We start from the raw sequence: 23,464 nt of genomic DNA on the forward strand, positions 1-23,464 counted from the left end.
CCCACTGACACACTACCAACCCCACCTTTCTTCTTTGGACTCTGAATTCCCACTCTCTATCCCTCAGTCCTTCCTTGGACTTCCAACACTCCTTGGGATCCTAATCTCACACCTTCCAATGCTCAACTTCTTGGACCTTCAGCCTCCTTCTAGGACCCCCAACTCCTCATTCAAACCATATTTCTCAACCTTTAAAGCACTCCCTCCTGGGGCCCCTAGTTCCCTCTGGGACCTTCACTTCCTCCAACCTGTGTGTATAGTTCTTTGCAACTTGACTCTAGGTGTAGATTAGAATGAGCACCACTGCAATCATGATACAGAACTGTTCATGAAACCAAAGACCTCCTCATTCCACTCCTTTGTAGTCACACCCACCACTTATTCCTGTTACTATTCTTTGGAAACCACTACTCTGTTCTCAGTCTCTATAATTTTGTTATTAAAATGGGTTTTAAACTAAGTTTCCTTAAAGGTAGGAGGAGGAAAAGAAAGATAAAATAACTGCTTCTAAGTCCCTGAAATATTTTCAAATGACACAATGAAACATATTTAAAAGGAAAAAAGCAAACTGCAAAACTGAATACGTGGTGTAGGTCATATCTGAAAAAAATTTATATGCAGAAATAAAATTCTAGATAGAAATACTGTAAAATGTCAGCAAATGCTCTTCTCTCAAGGTGGGGTTATAAGATTTTATTTTCTTTACTTTGGGCCTTATTCATTTCTCCACATTTTTATAAATGAATATGTGTAACTTACACACAGGAAAACATATGAAAATAAAGAGGCACCACGTGAAGTTTTAAATGTTTGCCTGTTTTTCCTCCAATGTATAGACACAGTACGTCATTTTTGCAGCTTTTACCATACAAATGTTTAATATAGCCCCGTGCCATCCTCCTGAACCCATTATGAAATTTCCTGCTTAGTTTCTCCTTTGATCAGTCAGAAGGTTTAAAATCTGTAAACAGTCTGAGTTCAGTTACAAAATTTATAGAAAATGATGTCATCCTGCCCTTTGTACAAACGAGAGCAAATGAGTTCCTGGGATCTAGACATAATTTTCTTTCATTTGTAAAGAATGAAGGTGTCACAGAAAGGAAACATTTACACTGCAAAGAAGAGAGAGGGGAAAATATCAAATGTTCATAGTAAAAGACCAGATAAACTGAGGAAACTATGAAGACACTTTTTAATGTTTGCAAAAGCTTAGTGTTGCTGGTTTATGAGATTCCTGAGACGTGGATATAACTACAGTTTTTGATCTGAGCTACAGGTACAAATCTCTATTCTGTCATTATCCAGCTGTGCCCTTGAGCAGGTGGTCTTTGTGAGGATCACCTGAGATAATGAGCAAGAAAAGTGCTTACCCAGTGGGTTTAACATGTCTCATGTGCTTGATACATGTTCAATGTTATTACTGTCATAACTTTACTCAAATATGTGTTTGTGGCTGTGCCTTTAAATCCCTTAAAAAAAATACACACACACACACACACACACACACTCACTCATTTGCAGCCTTCAGAGTAAACATAAAGTAGTGGAAAGGCAGAAACAAAAACAAAATAAATCTCATTAAAAAACAGCTCACACAAACAATGAAACATAACCATGTGTAATAGATGAGAACTAGGCATTAAAACTGGGGTTGGTAGGGTGAGCAGACGGAAAATGATCAGGGACCTTGATTGTTAACACTGGTGAATCCAAGGTCCTAAGCTTTGGCACAAAGCAACCCTTCTTATTCATTTAACACATCTGTATGGAGCCAAACATTGTGCCAAATTCTGGGATTCGGCAGCAAAGAAGACTCTCAGGGCTTATTCTGTGACCCTCTTTCCAGACAAACTATATCCTACCCAGGTCCATGGCTAATCATCATTTCGATGTTCCATTTCAAGGACAACAGTCAGTGCTTCACACATTTGATATGTTTGGTCAACTATGTGGCATATCAAACTTCAAGCAGCATGAACTGGTTTTGGAACATTTTCAAATTTCACCAAAATATCAATATACTTAAAAAATTTACACAAACAAAGCTAAAAGTGAAACAAAAATCTTTAACTACTTAATAATGAAAAGCATACCTCCAAAATAATAATGAGAATATCATACAAAGATTTATGAGCTATGGTTAAACTCCACACAACTCCATTTTTTTTTTTTTTTACTAGGGAAATACACACTTATTAGAAAGCATTCTCAATAAACAGAGTAAACTTCAAAGGTTGAAGTGAGGCAACTGGAGAAAGAGAAAACAGGACAGTGGAATATTTTCACATGACAAAGCCTCTCTGAAGATTATAATTAGCCTCCCTCCCCACTTTTGTGCTGGGTGAAAATGACTGTCAAATTGTGAAGAAAAACTCACAGCCCAAGTACTTTATTTTTTAAAAAAGAATTTGAAAATATATTACTATGGGTTCCTCTTAATATCACCAAAGCAAATAGAAGAAAAACAAGAAAACGGCCAGCCACGGTGGCTCATGCCTGTAATCCCAGCCTTTGGGAGGCCGAGGTGGGTGGATCACCTGAGGTCAGCAGTTTGAGACTAGCCTGGCCAATATGGTGAAACCCCGTCTCTACTAAAAATACAAAACATTAGCCGGGCATGGTGGCATGCACCTGTTGTCCCAGCTGCTTGGGAGGCTGAGACAGGAGAATTGTTTGAACCCAGGAGGCGGAGGTTGCAGTGAACAGAGATCCCACCACTGTACTCCAGCCTGGGCAACAGAGCAAGACGATGTCTCAAACAAACAAACATGAAAATGTAATAAAGATAAAAGCAAAAGTTAAATAATAAAAAAGAAAACAGAAGATTGTATAAATCTAAGTGTTGTCTCTGAAAATATAATAAAACATCCAACCTCTAGCTACAGTTACCAAGAAAAAGAGGAACACAAATACATACAATTAAAATTAATGTACACAGATATTAAAAGATACATACATATTGTTGTACTTTAATGAAAAATTTTACAACCGCAGATGATTTTCTAGGAAAAGATAATATGTGACATATGAAGAACACTTACAAAATGAATCTAAAAGGCAAAGGACACAACACAAATCTCAAAGAACTAAAAATGGGTCAGTAAATAAGGTTCTCTGGCTGGGTGCGGTGGCTCATGTCTGTAATCCCAGAACTTTGGGTGGCTGAGGCGGGCAGATCATCTGAGGTCGGGAGTTCGAAACCAGCCTGACCAACATGGAGAAACCCCGTCTACTAAGTAAAGTACAAAATTAGCCTGGCGTGGTGGTTCATGCCTGTAATCCCAGCTACCTGGGAGGTTGAGGCAGGAGAATCGCTTGAACCCGGGAGGCAGAGGTTGCGGTGAGCCAAGATTGTGCCATTGTACTCCAGCCTGGACAACAAGAGCAAAACTGTCTCAAAATAAATAAATAAATAAAATAAAAATAAGGTTCTCTGTCTACCGTCTTTGGCCTGGGCTGTGCTGGGCTGGATGGAGAAATGGCAGGGAAAATGACTCTCACTGACTATTAATTGAAATAAAATTTATATAGCTTTCTTAGAGTACAACTTGAAAACATGTATAAAAAACCTTAAAATATACATACTTTTGATTTAGCACATAGTCTCTTAGAAGTTATCTTAAAGAAACTGTAAAGGATATAAACAAAAATTTAGCTTCAAGAATATTTATATGGTGAAAAATTGGTAACAATGCAAATATTCATAAAAGAGGATATTAAATAAATGTTACCATTCTTCCACGAACAATCATATTGTAGATTAATATTTATTGACATGGAAACTGCTAATTTCCAGAGGACATTTAAAAATGAATAACAAACTGGGCCACAGGCAGCCCTTCAGTATACTTTACAGCAAAGATTGCACAGGCCATATTGGTCACAATGCAACGAAAACATAACATGAGTAACTTCTGGTTAAAGAAGAAATTGAAACTTCTATTTAAAAATATCCAGAAAATAAGAATAAGAGAATATTACATATCAAATATTATGAAACGACAACGTTCTATTCACAAATAAATTTATGAGGTTAGAAAAACTACTAACATTCCTAAAGAAAGCAGGCAGAAAGAATATATGATAAGGTTAAAAGTAGATGCTAATCAGTATAATTAAAAAGATCACTTTTAGAAGCATGCCAAATTCTATATCTTACAAAGAATACTTTCAAAAACTCACATTCATTGCTGAAGTATTTATAATAGTAAATACTGAAATAAAGTTAATGTTAAGAAAGGTGCGATTGGTTAAATACACTAGGATATATCATACATCTAGTGTATCCTAGAGGTTTTTTTTTTTTTTTTTTTTTTTTTTTTTATGAGACAGGATCTCACTCTGTTGACCAGGCTAGAAAGCAGTGTTGCAACCTCAGCTCAATGCAACCTCTGCCTCCTGGGGTCAAGGGATCCTCCCACCTCAGCCACCTGAGTAGCTGGGATTACACAGGTGTGTGCCACCACGCCCGGATAATTTTTGTATTTTTTGGTAGAGACCAGGTTTCACCATGTTGGCCAGGCTGGTCTCAAACTCCTGACCTCAAGCGATCTGCCCACCTCAGCCTCTCAAAGTGCTGGGATTACAGGCGTGAGCCACCGCGCCTGGCCATATAATGGAATTTAATGCAGGTACTTTTTAAAAATTATACTTTAACAAAATTAGCTGGGCATGGTGGCACATGCCTGTGATCTCAGCTATTCGGGAGACTGAGGCAGGAGAATCATTTGAACCTGGGAGTTGGAGGTTGCGGTTAGCCAAGATCGCGCCATTGCACTCCAGCCCCAGCAACAAGAGCGAAACTCCGTCTTTAAAAAAAAAAAAAAAAATTATATTTTAGGGGCTTCTTTAATGATGTAGGAGAAATATGCCAGGTTCATTAAATGAAAAAATTAGGCTTCAAAATATGTCTATAAAGATGCATATCAGGTTGGGTGTGGTAGCTCATGCCTGTAATCCCAGCACTTTGGGAGGCCGAGGCAGGCGGATCACTTGAGGTCAGGAGTTTGAGACCAGCCTGGCCAACATGGTGAAACTCCATCTCTACTAAAAATACAAAAATTAGCTGGCCATAGTGGCACACACCTATAGTCTCAGCTACTTGGGAGGTTTGAGGCATGAGAATCGCTTGAACCTGGGAGGCGGAGGTTGCAGTGAGCCAAGATTGAGCCATTGAACTCTAGCCTGGGCTACAGAGTGAGACTCTGTCTCAAAAAAAAAAAAAAAATTCTGGTCATGTGTATTTTGGTCAGGGAGACCTACAACTTTGATTAGCTTCACAAAGATATCTGTGCCTCTCAAAAGGTCAAATGCCACTAACAGACATCAAGATGGTATCCCTGGGCTATCTCTTGGTGGTGAGCTCATGGAGAATTTTAACTTTCTTCCCTACAAATTACTAACTTTTATACAATAAAAATGTATAATTTTTTATTAATAGAAGGGAAAAGTTTGTCTCTTATGATTGCTTCTATACTTTTAACAAAGTCTCATTAAAAGAATACCTCCCTCCTTTTTTAGAAGTCTCATTAAAAAAACACCTCTCCTTCTTCCCAATAGCACGTGCACGCGCCCACACACACACACGCCCACACACACACACACACACACACACACACAGTTTAGAGGAGTGTTAGATATAACAGAACACTTAATTTTTAAAATTCTTCAAGTCATCTCAGAAACCTAAGAAATGACAAGCAATGAACGTTAGGTGTTTCTCAAATCTAGAAATACTTGTTTAAGACGTGCCTGTGGACTAGAGAGAACAAGTCCTGCATATTACTGCCAGACTGTCCTGCCACTTTAATTTAAAGTGGTCCTAGATCTTTATCCCTTTTTGATCAGAAACCTTTTCAATTCAAAAAAGTAAGTTTTAAATTAAATAGACCATGAAAAATATATATATATATATATACACACACATGTTACTGCCAGGATTTGGATTTCACTAGCATGTTAGAGAAATCTGTGGAGTGAAAAACAGCGTGAAGGTAACAACAGTGAACCTCATGTTCCAGCTATTTGCCATACTAACCAGTTCCAGCAGAAAATGAGGTCGTAGCAAAAGCATCACCTTGGGTTGATTGAAAGCCTGGGATCAAACTCTCAGCTGAGCCTCCAAGCTTCTCGGGATGTTTGCCTGGGGAGACAAAACACCACTCAGTTCATTCTAGCAGAATCTTGTGAGGCACACACACGGCAGAGGCGAGGGGCATTCTCTGAACTGACTTCTGGACTTGACTACTTTTACTGCATTATGGCGACACATTCAAAGGTCCTTGTCTAGTCAGTGCAATAACTGAGAACAGCTGAGGAAAAAAAAAGGAGATTGTTAAGAATCAAAAGAGAGCGTATCATCAGTTTTGCAAGATGAAAAGGGTTCTGGAGATTGGCTGGTTGCACAACAGTGTGAATGTACTTAACACTACGGAACTGTACATTTAATGCCTCCCGCCCTCACTTGTAATCTATCCACTTTATACAGCTCTAATGAATTTGATGATCTGCTTTCCACGTTGGAAGCAGTTTAGGAGAGTAAATGAGAAGAGGGAGTGGTGGAGATGGCCATAAAGAAATGTTATGAGGGACAAGCATAATGACAGTAGCTTAATGTGAAAGCTGACAGCTGAACAGTAAGAAAAGGGAGAGGAAATTATTAAAACTCAGGGGCTAGTTATTTGGGTGCAAAAATACTGCAATTTTTAATAGTCTAGGGAGGTATTTCTATTTACAGTCCAGAATAACAACCGGTATACATAACAATGAAACAAAGTTGCCAAAGAAAGTTAGGTACTATGCCCTGTCTTCTGTTTAAAAAAGCAAGAAAGTAATAGGAATTTTTTTTAACAGACAGAGTCTCACTCTGTCACCCAGGCTAGACTGCAGGAGTAAATTCATAGCCCACTGCAGCCTCGACCTCTTGGACTCAAGTGATCCTTTCACCTCAGCCTCCCAAGTAGCTGGGACTACAGATGTGTGCCAGGATGCCCAGCTAATTTTTTAAATTTCTTGTAGAGATGGGATCTTGGCATGTTTCCCAGGCTGATCTTGAATTCCTGGGCTCAAGTGATTCTCTTGCCTCAGCCTCCCAAAGCACTGGGTTACAGGCGCAAGCCACCATAACTGGCCTTGGAGTTTTAAAAGATTTCTATTAAATGATAGTTAAGGCCAAAATGTTTGGCCAATAGTTCATACCATTCAGTTGGTTCTCATCACTCCTTTACCCTGTGCCCTTATCTACATTAAGAGTACTCTTTTTATTAGAGTACTCGCTAACATTATTAGAATTATTAGAATTATGCATGTTAGAATTTGTTCCAAAGTGTGTGCATGTGCCTCTGAGTGTGTGTGTGTGTGTCCTGCCTTCTAAAGTAGACAGTTCTTCAGGCAGAAGTATATCTTCTATTTATTTAATCATCTTTCTGTGTAATACAGTAATACAGAACTCTGATCATAGTGAAAGAAAGATTCAGTGTCCATGTGAAGGCACATTCATGGACAAGCGGTGCCAACTTTCTGGGACAATAAACCAACCTAGGATGAGGGAAGCATCACACTCCTCCAAGGAGGGACCATGCCTGATGCTGTTATCCTGGACTACGTCACAAACCTTTCCTACAAGTTTCTTCCCTAAGCATCGCACTCTCCTTGCTGCCACCCACAATAGATCAGGATTTCCTGAAGATGAGGACTTCAGGGCCATGGTAAAAATAAAAACCAATTTGTATGCATACTTTGAAATCAAGCCTTATGGAAAGGCCCAAGCCTACGTTTTCACATGCATACCCTTCTAGAGTTACGATTCTTTCTCATTCCTGGTTATTTCTTACAATCAAGAAGCACAAAAAAAGACACAGCTTACTCACCTTCCCCCAGCTTGGCAAAGTCCTTGTTTAGCAGTTCTTCAGCTGTGAGTTTGGAGAAATTATCGTCATCGAAGGGATTCCACGTAGAACCTTCTGAAGGATTATAAACGTTTTGTTGAGAGGTCCGAGGAGAGCCTGATGGAGTGGTGGTTGCAGACCTAGGTAGGTTCCCACCCCCACGAAACAAAAAGATATAAAAGTTGAACAAAACAAAAAGGGTCAACTTATTTTCTCTTTGTTTCAGGATCAAATTCTTCTCTGGGTCAAACCTTCATTTTCCACCACAGTACTTTTTTTTTTTTTTTAAAGGCAGAGTTTTGCTCTTTCACCCAGGCTGGAATACAATAGTGTGATCTCGACTCACTGAAACCTCTGTCTCCCTGGTTCAAGCGATCCTCCTGCCTCAGCCTCCTGAGTAGCTGGGATTACAGGCGCATGCCACCACGCCTGGCTAATTTTTGTATTTTTAGTAGAGACAAGGTTTCACCATGTTGGCCACGCTGGTCTTGAACTCCTGATCTCAGGTGATCCACCCGCCTTGGACTCCCAAAGTGCTAGGATTACAGGCGTGAACCACTGTGCCCGGCCCACACTGTTTTCCTAAAAGGGCTTTCCACAGCACCTGAACCATTTCCACAGATACCCATTCCACTTTATGAAATGAATGTCTCCTTTCCTTCATGACTCACTACCTCCCACTACTTCCTTAATCTCTTGCTTAGCTTTTTAGTCTTATCTGTAAGTTGTTTCAGTTCAGGATCTAAAAGCAACCTGTTCTTAGACTTGTGTACCTTGTGGTGACCACTATAACATCTATAATAACTGATCCCTAGAGGGGCAGGAAAGAGGTCTAGTTAGGCTGCCTCTCATCTCTCAGGATCCAGCACGCATAGAGTTAAGGGCCACCATCACAATTAAAAAGAAATAAAGACAGTTAACACTACTTTGTGCATCTAAGTATCATTATATTATTTTCTTACAAAGTCTCTCTTAACTTCATTGAAAGATGTTAACTTTAGAGTGCATGGTTCCAAGACAGTTAAGGGTCTGAAATTGCATTTACTCAACACTCACCAAAATCTACTCGTCAGGCACGGAACCAGTCACTGGGTTTCCAAAGGTTGACTAAGACATGGTTGTTGTCACAAACCAGTTCAATCATACAAATAATGAATGACAATATAATGTCATACAAGCTCAAAAAAAGGTTCAGATAGCAATTATACATCATATCAGAGGAAGGGTCAAGGAGAAGTCAACCTCTGACATGGATCTTGATGAATAAATGAACATTCCCTAGGTGGGCAAGGAGGAGCACGGCAGTCCCAGGAGAGGGCATAGGAGGAACAAATGGCTTGGGAAGATGAAGAGTGGCAAGTCTGCCTGTGAAACACAATAGGCCCTCTGTGTTAAGCAGGGTGCTCAGCTATCATCTGACAGGTAATGAGGAGCCAATGAAAGGTTTTCAGCATGGAGAGACTCGGTCAGATCGAGAGTTCAGAAAGCACACTGTAGAGCATGGAACAGGTGAGAGAATGAGAGCAGTGGGCCAAGTAGGAAAAGATTTCTTAAGATTACTATGGCCCATGCACTAAAGACAAATTCACAGTTGCTCATTAAACACAAGTACATGCAAGATGTATGTATGTACATGCAAGAAGCCAGAAAAATAAACAAACCAGAAAAATAATCAAACACACACTAGTACACACCACTGTATTTGCATTACACACATCTACACACTTATGCAAAGAATCACACACTAGCAGCCGCAGGCAGACCTCGCTCACAGAGGTAAGAAAAACAAAGAGGAAGCACCACATACTTGGACTTATTGAGACTGGCCTCAGCTGCAGCTGCCTGGAGCAGCTGGGTTGATTTGCTGGCAGGGACCCCAAAGACGGCACTGTGGGTTACGTCACTGAGAATACGCCTGTGCCCAGCACGCTGGGTTTTGGGGGATGAGGGTGGAGTGAGAGATCCAACTTTCTGTCCCTGGACGGCAGGAGGTGGGGTTGTCTGAACCTTTGGCTGTTGTCTTACTGGGGCTTGAATCTGCTAAGAAGAGAGATGGAAAATGTTTCATTAAATTAAAAAAAAAAAAATTAAAGGAAAAACAAACAGAAAAGCGTAACAACAAAAAATGCCACATAAGCGCTAACATGAGACTCAAATGGCTAATTTTATCAATAACGCCCAGAAAGAAAAACCCAGGCTTTGACAATCTGTGCTGAAACTTTGAGACTGATAACAACATGGTATTTGCCTGATACACATACATTTCAAGCTTCATCAGCAATCATATACAGGGTAACCATATGTTAACCATATTCAGCCCAAAGTATAAGAATGCAAAAGCTATTTCAGGTGTAAACATCTAGAATTTATCATAAAGGACCACGTTCTATTTCTGGAGTCACATACAAACTCATTCAGAATGCTTCCAAAGGGCAGGCAATAGATCCTATCACTACAGGTAGAGGCCAATGAAGACATATCTCCAGCGAAACACATTTAAGCTGAATGATTTCTGCTAAGAGATCCCTCACTCTCTGCCATAGCGAGACCACAGGTTGGGAGTGAGTCAGAGAGAATTCTACCGTGATTAATAAATGTTACTGCTTGTTTGTTTTAAACTTTTATTTTAGGTTCAGGGTACACACGCAGGTTTGTTATACAGGTAAACAGGTAAACTCGTGTCACGGAGGTTTGTTGTACAGATTATTTTGTCACCAAGGTACTAAGCCCTAGTACACAACAGTTATTCTTTTGGATCCTCTCCCTCCTCCCACCTTTCACCTTCAAGGAGGCCCCAGCGTCTGTTGTTTCCCGCTTTGCATCCATGAGTTCTCATCATATAGCTCCCATTTGTAAGTGAGAATATGTGCTATTTGGTTTTCTATTCCTCTAATAGTTTGCTAAGGATAATGGCCTCCCGCTCCAACCATGTTCTTGCAAAGCCTCCATCCTCCTTCTTTTTATGGCTGCATAGTATTCCATGGTGTATATGTACCACATTTTCTTTATCCAATCTCCCATTGATGGGCATTTAGGTTGATCCCATGTCTTTGCTATCATGAATAGTGCTGCAATGAACATACACATGCATGTGTCTTTATGGCAGAACAATTTATATTCCTTTGAGTATACACCCAGTAATGGGATTGCTGGGTTGAACAGTAGTTCTGTTTTTAGCTCTGTGAAGAATCGCCACACTACTTTCCACAATGGGTGAACTCACTTATACTCCCATCAGGAATGTATAAGCATTCCCCTTTTCGTTTTGTTGTTAAGGCTCTTTATTTCATTGATGGAATGGGTATATAAGATCCTATTTCTGTGACAACTCCTAAGAAAATATATAGCATTAGTTTAGTGGGATTAACTTGTTTCAATCTTCAGTTTGGACATAATATTGAAGAAATGGCAGAGAATATAAGAAGAAGAAAGAAAAAAAAAAAGGTGCTGATGATGACTGAGCTAATAATACAAGGACTCTTGTGATACGGGCCATTTTCAAAACAGGCCAAACTGCCACCACAGAACAACATACAGGTGAGACATCCTTGTGACCACATGAGTGGCCCTTAAGCATAAGTCACGTGTATTAAGGAAAATGAACAAAAAATGTTAAGAAAGTCACCCAACCCCTTTCCTTTACTCTAACAACCTAGAGATAAAATAACTTCGGATATAAAATGCCCCAGGGATTTCACCATTCCTTCCCTCCAGTCCCTCCTCTCAGATTAGAGTTGCTGCTCCAAGCGGCAACTGAGTTCACCTGCAGTATCAGTGTCTATAAAGGCAGGCCCTGAGAGAGTTTAAGGAAACTAGACTATCTAGATACCCGGGTCAGGATGCTTCTAGCTTGGGATATTGACTGCCCTCATCTTGTACTCAGGACTTGGAAAATTTATTTAAGGCAGACTATGTACACGTGTCAGTATTCCGCCCACTTTACCAACAGGCTGAATGTTACAATATAAGGTTCTAATATCAATTAGAGGTTAGAAGGGTAACAAAGCTGCCCTGCTGCAGGAGAGGCCAAGTGCTCTGTGAAGACGACCACAGCTCCAGCTCCACAACTTCCTCTGGGGGTCCAGAGCGAGTTGTGCCTGTAACAGCTGGCTGAATACTACCACACATAGGGGTCAGAGGGCTTTGAGGACACACTGAATTGGCTTATTTCATGAGACATTCATTAATCTGAAAAGAATACTAAACTGTTGGGTCCTTTTATTTTGAAGAGTCCAGTGACAACTCTATTCCAAGATGAAGGACTGGAGGGAAGGGATGCTGAAATCCCCAGGGCATTTTACATCCGAAGTTGTTTTGTCTCTAGGTTGATGGCATAAAGGAAAGGGGTTGGGTGGTTTTCTCACCACTCGGACAACATTTTTCTCTTCTGTTCTCCAAATGCAGCACACTGAAGATCAGATGCCTCCTTCAGGACATCTTGCCCTATAACAGCAATCTACAGACACTAAGTGGTTTGTAGCTGTTCAGCTACACCTCCCAGCAACCCTGGCAGACAGTTTTACTTCCACTTAGAATCAAAGAATGTGAGAGTTTAAAGGGACCTTAGAAAACACTGATTTCAACTTCTGTACTGAGGATAAGAGATCATTCAAGGTCACAGTGTTAACTGGAACCCATGTCTCCTGACTGTGGCTCAGGACTCTTTTCTGCACTATGATGCCATCCCAGGATTGGAAAGTGGAAGGAGGGAGAGAGAGATCATAGGAGACGGAATACAAAGACTCAGATGTTTATCTTGCTGAAGATTAAAAAAAAATAAAATATGTAATTATGAAAGGAGTATAATCACATCAAGAAATGTAAGAATACAGAAAAGAGACTTCTATTCCATCACTCTAATACAACTAGATACAATTCTTATCTTTTTGGTACATTATACTTTAAGTCTCTTTTCAAGTATATGGTTTTTCCATAATTTCACAATTCCTTTAACATTACCTCATGAGCATTTCTTTTCATACTGTTGTATAGACTTTATAACCATGCTTTTTAATGGCTGCACAGTTGGGTTCCTCAGCAATTTAGGCTGCTTCCATTCTTTGGGCTATTATTAAGAAGACTGCAGTAAACATCTGGGGCATATGGCCATTTTCCCTTTGCTACTTATTGCTTTAAAATGGCTACAGGGTACGCTTAACCTTCACTCACTTGCTTCTCTAGATGAGCCCTGCCAAGAGTCAGCGGAGACAGGGGTGGGTCAAAGCTGAGAAGCTCTACGGCTCCTGGCCAAAGCATGTTTCCTCTCTGTCCCTGAAACCAACTATCCCAGAGCAAAGTGTTCAAAGTATTTGTTCATCCAGAGAACATGGAGACGGTTCATAATTCGTTCCCAAGAAAGTGGACACTTCTGTCTAGGAAAAGCACAGGGGAACCTCATAAGAAGTGCAGTCAGTAGTAGTTGATCATTTTATCACCCTGGATGAGCATCTGTTATCATTAAACTTAAACACAGATCAGGATTCTTTGATTATTGCCCCAGCTCCACAATCATCAGTCTGTATGTCTTGGGCAATCACTTTCTAGTCTATGCCTCAGTTTCCAATTCCATAAAATGAGGAGACTGAACTGGATAATTAAGGTCCCTTCTAGCTACATCATGCACTAATTTTTTTAAAAACTCTGTTTCCATGAACAAGAGGAACTTTACCTCTTGTTAAAAATACAGAGACTCACTGTCTACTCCACGCCTGCAGGAAGTCTGAGTTTTTTTAGAAACGAAGGTGTAAAGACACTAAACACACACTTAGCTGAGACTTAAAGAAGACAATCTACGGCACTGCTTCCTTTCGAAGGGATGTAGGTTTTCTGGTTTAAGATGGGAGACAAAACTCTGTTACAAATCCATCCTCAGAAAGATGGTTTCTTACTTTTCCTTTGCTTGTCTAGTGGTTGGACTTCCCTGGGAGTAACAGGGTAGCTGTGACACTCTATCAGCTGGGTATGCAAAATGTCTTTTTCTAAAACCATGAATTTTTCTATCACTATCACTCAGAAAAATATGACTACAGAAAAAAAAATCCACTTATTAAAGGCCAAAGCATGATGTGCCTGTGTGTGTTGAAACTGTAGAGGACAATTAGACGAGGGGTTCTGATGCCATACTCAGCCAATATCTAAAAGTGGACATGCCCAATTTCTAAATTGACAGGACGGCTCAAATGACTGGATACTCAGATGTTCTGGTACCCAGGGTGATTACACCAGGGTGAACGGTCCCAGGTAAGCAGGCCCTTGACGGGAGCTGCAAGGTAAACTTAAATAATGTGATTAATAATGTCATCCAAGACAAAGAATAAACACAACATGGAGGACTCAGGGCCTGGAAAGGGCACAATGGATCAAACTGCCCCTTGAAGAAGAGAAAGGGATTAACTTTAATCCTGCCTAGGTCCTTGACTGTTCAAAGTGACAGTGAGAGAGATGACGAACAGATCTTCCTGCTAGCCTAGTTTCAGAGAGATAAAAATTACGAAGGTTCTTCATCAGCAGCCTAGAATGATTTTTTTAAAAACCTCTATCTTCTACAGAACATCTCATACTATCCTTGGATATATCAAGGACAGATCAAATATTTGAACCACCCAGGTGGGAAAGCATCCTGACCCGTCATCCGCTGCTGCCATCTTTCCCACCCTTTCCCTAACTCTCACTGCACACTCCTCCGCTGCTTTTGTGCTCTGAGCTCTGGTTGATTCTTACCGCTGGCTCCTGGGCAGGGGCTGGCTGTGGGGCTGCAGCTGGCGGTGGCTGGGGCTGCTGTCCTGCTGCCACAGTGGGCTTTTGCTGCAAGGCAGCCTGCTGAGTCATCAGCTGTTGTTGATGCAGGGCTGTGGCCAGCTGTTGCTGTTGCTGCTGTTGTTGCTGCTGCTGCTGCTGGTAGAAATTCTGCATTAGTTGCTGTTGAGAGCCTCCTTGGGACACCACAGGGAACTGAGCAATTGCTGGTTGCTGGGTTGCTGGATGTACTGCCTGAAACTGAGCAAGAAATGAGAAGATGAATAAGGGCTTGTCCCAGAAAAATGGTCACAAAAGACAAATGTCTCAATAACAATGAAGACCAGTGCTAAAGCCAAAGGCAAGGGCAAGTAGAAAAGTCTTGAGGCTAGGCCTAAAATCTCATGATGGAGACCTCAGGGCATTAAATACAACACAGCAGCAGTCCCTTACACTGCTAGGCTCCATCCATTGCACTAGGCTGCCTCCTGCACTACAGACTGGCCTTCCAAGTGGGTTTCTGGGCCTTGCCTAAGGGAAGCTATCTGACTAAACATCATGTGACTCCATAAGCTAGAGTACAGCAGGAGCTAATAAACGATCTCCTAATCATAGAGGTAATCCTTCTTATACAGGGATTTAAAGCAGCCAAGATTAAAATGCTTCCCTACCTGAATAGGTTGAAGCAAATGATGACACAGAAAAGAATAACCTAAATGCTAACTCAACTATTAAGATTCATCTCAAGTCTTACTAAAAATTATTTCCCAAGAGCTCTATTTTTATTAAACATCCTTAAACATTCAAAATAGCCAGTATACTCTATGATGCTTCTTTTTTTGTTGTTTGTTTGAGATAGTGTCTCGCTCTGTTGCCCAGGCTGGAATGTAGTGGTGCAAGCAATCTCGGCTCACTGCACCCTCGACCTCCTGGGCTCAAGTGATCATCCCACCTCAGCCTCCTAAGTAGCTGATATCACAGGTGCACACCACCATGCCTGGTTAATTTTTTTTCTTATTTTTCGTAGAGACACAGTCTCACAATGTTGCCGAGGCTGTCTTGACCTCCTGCGCTCAAGCAATCCTCCCGCTTCGGCCTCCCAAAGTGCTGAGATTACAAGCATGAGCCGCTGTGCCTGGCCCACACTTCTTATATGTCTCTCTAATCCCCACTGTTAGGGGCTATGTGCTACATACACAAACAGAGCTCAAAATAAGGGCCTGCCAATGAACTAAGGTCAAGACTGTATCTGTGAACATCCTGTATACTTTATGTAGTTAACTAGAGTCAATTGGGAGGATACTGTTTGTCTACTGGGGCAAGGTTAAAAGGTTAATAAATTAGAAGAGGTCAAAAAAAAAAATAGCTGCCTACTTATAACAGCAAAATACTGGAAACAACCCAAATGTCTATCAACAGGAGACTGGCTGATTAAATAAACTATGACAGATATATCCTGAAGGAAATATCTAACAGAATACTCTCAAGTTGTAAATAAGAATGAGCAATACCACTATACATGAGTTGGCGGGGATGAACTTTTGCAGATTTAACTTTGAAACTATGTAAATGCTTTACACATCCACAAAACAGAATTAAACTAAAATTTAAAAAGCAATAACTAAAAATCAAAAGCAAAACAATGCAAATAAGCCGGTGTATCAAACTGGTAGCTGAACGCTCCAGAAAATAATGTGCTAAACATTCTAAGGGTAAAATGGGCAAGGAAATCTTAAACTGTTTTCAGTAATCATATGGTTATTGCTATCTTAAAACGATAGAACAATTAATTAACTATGTTAATGCTGTTAAGAATTAAGATTTCCAGATGAAAACACAACAAAATCCAAGAAGTTAAACAGAAATCCAGTAATTCAATATCCAAATTAGGAATATAAATCTCAATTCATAATGCCTATTCTCTAACAAAACAAAACAAAACGTATTTTCTAATTGTCCACTGAGAAGGCCTAGAAACAACAACCAATCCATTAGGCAAATGGTATCTCTAGCATCAAAACTGTGGTTTCTAAACATTATTTCCACTAAAAAGAAACAGAGCTCCTAAAAAAAAATGGATGATTTCAAGTCAAGGGCAGCATGATCCTAGATAGCAAGGAAATCATTAAAGACCACTGGAGTTACCAGACTTCCACTGGCCAAAGTTGGGGCAATCTGAGCTTTAAAAGAAATAAATTTTTTAAAACCTTAATATGCCAGGCACGGTGGTATGCACCTGTAGTCCCAGCTACTCGGAAGGCTGAGGCGGGAGGATCGCTTGAGCCCAGGAGTTCTGGGTTGTAGTGTGCTATGCTGGTTGGGTGTCTGCACTAAGGTCAGAATCAGTATGGGGACCTCCTGGGAGTAGGGGACCACCGGGTTGTCTAAGGAGGGTTGAACCAGCCCAGATTGGAAATGGAGCAGGTCAAAACTCCAGGGCTGATTAGTAGGGGGATCTTGCCCGTGAATAGTCACTGCACTCCAGCCTGGGCAACAGAGCAAGGCCCCATCTCTAGTAAAAACAACAAAAAAAGCAATGTATTCAAAGATATCAAATAAGGGGCCGGGCGTGGTGGCTCAAGCCTATAATCCTAGCACTTTGGGAGGCCGAAACGGGTGGATCACGAGGTCAGGAGATCGAGACCATCGTGGCTAACACGGTGAAACTCCGTCTCTACTAAAAAATACAAAAAACTAGCTGGGCGAGGTGGTGGGCGCCTATAGTCCCAGCTACTCAGGAGGCTAAGGCAGGAGAATGGCGTGAACCTGGGAGGTGGAGCTTGCAGTGAGCTGAGATCCGGCCACTGCACTCCAGCCTGGGCCACAGAGCGAGACTCCGTCTCAAAAAAAAAAAAAAAAAAAAAAGATATCAAATAAGTTAAAATCTAAGAATTCCTAATGATACTAAACTAAACAAAACAAAAACCTCACTGTTCACCTTTGGATGATAAGAGAGAACAAATTTATTACTCTGAAAACTAGTAAACAAAGGAAAGAATCAAGTGTTTTTCCTGCCTTTTCTGTACAAACAGTACCTCAGGGTAACTAAAGAGTTGATGAAAAAATTTCTTCATGGAAAACATCCAGCCCTCAAATGAAGAGGGAATGTTAGACTATCATTGTGCCATCCCTGATGAATTAAGGAACTTGGCAAATGATCAGTGATGGCTGCTAAGCTAATGGGGAGCATTAAACAAATGGATCAGACAGACAACACCTCAATACACTGACTGATCTTTTTTTTCTTTTTCCTTTTTTTTGGGAAACACAGTCTTCAGGGAAATCTGAAAGTAAACGCTCCCTGAACTTAGTATCAGTGAAACAGAGGCCAGTGACACATTACAGACCTCCTGACATGACACAACAGGAAGAACAAAGAACTGTCAAACTCACTCAAATACTGAGTAAGCCTTGAGAAATTACCAGTGTACATGGAAGATGATCAAACATATCAAATGACACCACAGCATGCAATCAGCTAAACCCAGAATGCCAAACGGGACAAATAATCCAGTTTCTCTGAAAAATTAAATGACAAAAAGCAAAAAAAAAAAAAAAAAAAAAAAAAAAGAGAGGAACCTATGGATAAAAGGGGACTTAAAAGATATATCAGCCAGCCATATAGGCTAACGCATGTAATTCCAATGCTTTGGGAGGCTGAGGTGGGAGGATGTCTTGAGGCCAAGAGTTTGAGACCAGCCTGGGCAAAATAATGAGACCCCCATCTCTATCAATAAAAATTAGCCAGGCATGGTGGCACACGCTTATAGTCCTAGCTACTTGAGAGACTCAGCTGGGATGATCACTTGAGCCCAGGAACTGGAGGTTGCAGGGAGCTATAACTGCACCATTTCCCTCCAGTCTGGGAAACAGAGCAGACCCCTATCTCCAAAAAAAAAATAGATATACTCATCATTATAAAATGAATACATTCATAGTAAAAAATGTGAAAAAAATACATGAAAAGATAATGGAAAACAATATAGACCAATTAAATACATTCTGTTAGTATTGGATACTGATTCAAACAAGCCAACTTAATTATGAGACATTAGAAACAGTTAAACACTAATGGATATTTGATAATAAGAAACTATTGTTATTTTTTCCTCTCTTATGATAACAGTATTACAGTTATATTAGAAAAAAGAAGAAAAAAAAGCAGTCCTTAAAAAAATAGCTTTTTTTTTTTTTTTTTGAGATAGAGTCTCGCTCTTGTTGCCCAGGCTGGAGTGCAATGTCGCGATCTCAGCTCACCACAACCTCCACCTCCTGGGTTCAAGCAATTCTTCTGCCTCAGCCTCCCAAATAGCTGGGACTACATGCTTGCGCCACCACTCTCAGCTAATTTTTGTATTTTTAGTAGAGACGGGGTTTCACCATGTTGGCCAGGATGGTCTCGATCTCTTAACCTTGTGATCCGCCCACCTCGGCCTCCCAAAGTGCTGGGATTACAGGCGTGAGCCACCGCGCCCGGCCAAAAAATAGCTCTTGTACTGATGTCCCTCAATCAGGTGACGGATTCCTCATGGCCTGAGAAACAGGGTGAAAGGGGTGTGAGTGACAGATCCGCTTCTCAATGCTTTAGTATCTACATCGATGAGAAACGGTGATGTAATGGCTCTCTGGGAAGATACCTTTACCTAGTAGGCTTTTTCAGTCATGACTCAGATATGCAAGCAAGGGCCACACTCTGACCACCTTACCTGCTGAGTCTGGGCCTGCTGCTGCTGCTGGTAAAACGTGCCTGCCGGTTGCTGCTGTGGTGGTGGTGGCTGCTGTTGCTGCTGCTGTTGCTGCTTGAGGAAGAGTTGCTGCTGGTGCTGGGGTGTGGCCTGGGCCTGAGTGGGCAGACCCTGGGCCTGAGTGGAAGGCGTCTGCTGTGGAGCGGGAGGAGCCTGTGGCTGCTTGGCCTGAGTTTGTGGCAGAGGCTGGCTGGGTGGCGCTTGGGGTTTTGGTTGGGGAACACTGGCTAAAAGGCCAGGCTGATTGCTGGATCCTGCAATGAGAAAATAAAGTCCATGTAAGGGTTCCAAACTCTTCCACACAAAAATGACTTTTTGTCTTGCCAAAACAATTAGTAGGGGGTGACAAGTGGGCAGAGTATCCCCAGATTCATGTGCTCCTCACTGTCTTTCCACATGCTCTGTCCTACCTGGAATGCCTTTCTATCTTCTTGCTACATTATGTGTTACAAATTTTTCAAAACAAGGTTCAATATTGCCTCCTTAAGAAAGTCTTCCGTTATTAATCATCTCATTTAGTCAATTACAAATTTAGTTGGCACCCCAAATGTCTACATATTCAGCTGGCCTTTGGTACGTATGCACAAGCTTTGCCCCTCTTGGCATGCAGCATGACAACATCATTCCCTGGTGTTTTATATGTAGCTTATCCCAGTCTGGAGGCCTGGCTATAAGTAGATGGCCACCAAATTCCCCAAAAGCAGCTTCCTGGTAGGGTTCAGTTATTTGATATTTTGGATCCATCCTTTTTATGAAACAAAGCACCCTCATCTCATTAGAAACAGCATGCCAAAACATGAAGGGTGGTAGATACTTCAAGAGACAAAGCATTAAGAGAGGAGTCTTGTTTCTATTTTTTTTTTCAGGCATGTATGAAAATAATTGAGTTTCTTTTTATCTCAGCCCATCAGACCCCAAACTTCCTAAAATTGAAAGTAACTTGTCTGCTAGTCCAAGCTCTTCAGCCTCTTCGGTCCTGTCTCTTCCAGACATCTTTAACTGTTGATGTATTAGACCCAACCAGGCATTTCTGTAGGCTGGGAGGCAAATGAATAAAATAATGCTTTCTACCCAATCATCTCCCCTAGCCCATTTCAATGTCCCAAAGTTTAATTAACAGAACAGGGAAGCTGCCCTGGACTGAACTCAACACTTTGGAAGAGTTTTATTTCTTTAAAAGCAAAGGGAAATATATGAAATAAAGAGGGAGGATAAGGTTCCAAACTGCAAAAATCAGGGCCAAGTCTAGAAAAAGAGACAACGGGCTTTAGTGGTCCTGGAGATGTATCTCAGAATTCAAGGAGGCCTCCCCTTTTGCCAGCCATTTGCCATACAATTTCTTTTTTTTGGAAATGGAGTTTCACTCTTGTCACCCAGGCTGGGGTGCAACGGTGTGGTCTCGGCTCACTGCAACCTCTGCCTCCCAGGTTCAAGCGATTCTCCTGCCTCAGTCTCCCCAGCAGCTGGGATTACAGGCACATACCACAATGCCTGGCTTTTTTTTTTTTTTTTTGGCAAAACGGGGTTTCATCATGTTGGCCAGGCTGGTCTGGAAATTTAACTCCTGACCTCAGATGATTCACCTGCCTTGGCCTCCCAAAGAGTTGGGATTACAGGCGTGAGCCACCACGCCTGGCCACTGCCATACAATTTCAATGGCAGCTGCCACCTGTTCCTCAAGGAACACTGTTATCTCTATGTGCCTCTGGATTCCAATCCTAAAGCAAACCAGGCTTTCCAAGACTTTCCTGTTGTCCAGAATAACAAAGAGGTGTACTGAGTTTCAAACCAATCTAGATACAAACCTGCAGCCTGAGGTGGGGGCTGAACAGTGGCCCTCTTCCGGGGTGTCAGGGCTGGCTGGATGGGAAGGATTCCTGGGTTCGGCTGAGTCTGCCCAGCTTTAGGCCTCTGGCGGGGTGCAATTGAAGTCTCTGTGGTGGGAATGGGATCTGTCAGTCTAGAAGGGGAAAAGAGAAAGGTTCATATTAAAGTATGCAAAAAATGGAAGCGGGTGGGCAGAGGACACAATGCTTCCACTTCCACATCCACCTGAACCTTCCAGGTCTGCTTAATCGATGCTTCCCAAAGGATCTCCCACAGGATGCCACTGTTACTAGACCTTCTGAAAACAGGCTTGGCTTGGCGGGCAAATAAATTTTTAACACACTGATCAAAATATATTGTGTGGCTCTCCTCTAGCAGAACTTTTCATGTGTGAATATGCAAGAAGAATCTCAAAAAGAATGCTATGTAGAATGCATTCTCTTTGCATTCTCTAAGCATTCTCAAGTTTATTTCATCTTGTGGCCCTTTTACCTAGTACCTCCTGGGATTTCCCAAAATACCCTTTGGGTGATCATGTAAAGAGGGGTTCGAGGCACGTGGTTTTCAGATGCAAAGAGAATTCAAACTTGGCTGCAACTAGCTGTGAAAGTGGTCTTTCTACAATGAAAAGCATGCAGATGAGTGAATCCAACATGGCAACTGGAAGGAAAAAGTAAATAATTCAAGTCAAAGGATTTAAAATTGGGAAGTGTGACAGAAACTCCATTTCTTCCAATATACATACTATCTTTTTTCCACAGTAACAAAAGTTTTAACTGGGCACAGGGTCACCCAGAGTGAAAATCACATTGCCCAGTCTCTTTTGCAAATAGGTGTGAACTCGTTTCTAAGTCCTGGCATTACATGAGATGTAAGAAGATTATCATGCAGCAGTTTTCATAAACCATAAGAAATAACTGGTTCAAGCCTTCTGTCTTCTTCTTTGACTATTCCTTGATCCTGCTGCTAAGAGCAGGGATGTTGCCATATTGATCCATGCAGTCAGGGCTACACTGCATGGTGATGTGGTTAGCTTGAAGAAGTCTAGATCCCTGAGGGCTTCATGGAGCAGAACTGCCATGCTGGCCTTGGACTACTTACCTCCAGATTTTGTTTACTTGAGAGAAAAAAATAAACATCTATCTTTTATACACAACTGTCATTTTGGACCTTCCGTAACTCACAGCCAGACTGACACTTTCAAACTAATATAGGGAAGACTGCTTGCTCCTTGTGAGGGTGCAGAAGCCCAGGTGCTAACTTTCACGAATTTACAGTAGCCCAGGCAGCTAGCTACTACCTAACTGAGATCAGAGTTGGCCATCCTTTGAAACTCCACTTTAGAGAGTATAACTGGGCTTAGGCCAAAATTAACAAGTTTCAAGAATATTTCCAAAGCATGTTTTGTCAAAATATTTCCAAAACAGCCTCCATGAATGTAAAACAGGAAGGAAAACAGGCGGCCTCATGTCCTTCCCATGACGTACCTCCAAGCTCCATCGTAGGCCCAGAAACTTTGCACTGGCAACCTGTTAGAGGGATGCTCTTGTGCTGGCTGGGGAAGTGGTGACATAAAGGCTATCACATCTGGGGGGCCATAACTTGGGCAAGGGAGGTGGGAAGAAAAATGGGACATGTGCTGGAGAAAAGAAGAAAGGTGTAAGAGAGAAAAAGCCGGCCAGGCATGGTGGCTCACGCCTGTAATCCCAGAACTCTGGGAGGCCGAGGTGGGTGGATCACTTGAGGTCAGGAGTTTGAGACCAGACTGGCCAACATGGCGAAACGCCATCTCTACTAAAAATACAAAAATTAGCCAGGTGTGGTGGCACATGCCTGTAGTCCCAGCTACTCCGGAGGCTGAGGCTGAAGAATTGCTTGAACCTGGGAAGCGGAGGTTGTAATGAGCCAAGATCATGCTACTGCCCTCCAGTCTGGGTGACAGAGTGAGACTCCATCTCAAAAAGAAAAAGGGGAAAAAAGAAAAAGCCAAGGGTGAGGGAGGTGAACAGGCTTCTGTAGAAACCCAAACAGCAGAACCTCCATGTTGATCATCTCTTGAGGGGAACATCTTAGAGCAATGGGATCTGGAGCCGAAGAAAACTATATTTGAGTTCTAGTTCCTCACTAAGTAACTGTGTGATAATGGGCATGTCACTTGCCCTCTTTCAGCTTTGGGTCCTTTATAGGTAAAAGGGAAAAACACATATGCCTACATCATAAGGCAGATGTGAACATCAAATGTATCAGTAACTATGAATCTGTTTTATTAAT

General features: G+C 41.5%; 1 protein-coding gene and 1 non-coding gene across 15 annotated transcripts in view; both read right to left on the reverse strand.

Annotated features, from left to right (window-relative positions):
* The window catches only part of AAK1 (AP2 associated kinase 1), a 184,650-nt gene that overhangs the window by 41,678 nt on the left and 119,508 nt on the right, over positions 1-23,464 (reverse strand). For 10 of the 14 annotated variants that reach the window (XM_007970350.3, XM_007970356.3, XM_007970352.3 and 7 more), the window contains exons 11-16: positions 21,172-21,326; positions 19,328-19,620; positions 14,607-14,882; positions 9,694-9,926; positions 7,869-8,026; positions 6,038-6,142 (exon numbers count right to left, since the gene is read on the reverse strand). In XM_007970350.3, the coding sequence (XP_007968541.3) occupies positions 6,038-6,142; positions 7,869-8,026; positions 9,694-9,926; positions 14,607-14,882; positions 19,328-19,620; positions 21,172-21,326 (1,220 nt within the window). The remainder of the gene's footprint in view (positions 1-6,037; positions 6,143-7,868; positions 8,027-9,693; positions 9,927-14,606; positions 14,883-19,327; positions 19,621-21,171; positions 21,327-23,464) is intronic. The other 4 variants (XM_007970351.3, XM_073023049.1, XM_073023050.1 and 1 more) reach the window with 1 other exon arrangement.
* On the reverse strand, positions 20,395-20,526 carry LOC119627431 (small nucleolar RNA SNORA36 family). Its single transcript, XR_005243625.1, has one exon. It is a non-coding gene; the product is annotated as a small nucleolar RNA SNORA36 family (small nucleolar RNA).

This window comes from Chlorocebus sabaeus, chromosome 14, assembly GCF_047675955.1.
Source record: "Chlorocebus sabaeus isolate Y175 chromosome 14, mChlSab1.0.hap1, whole genome shotgun sequence".
Lineage (NCBI taxonomy): Eukaryota > Metazoa > Chordata > Mammalia > Primates > Cercopithecidae > Chlorocebus > Chlorocebus sabaeus.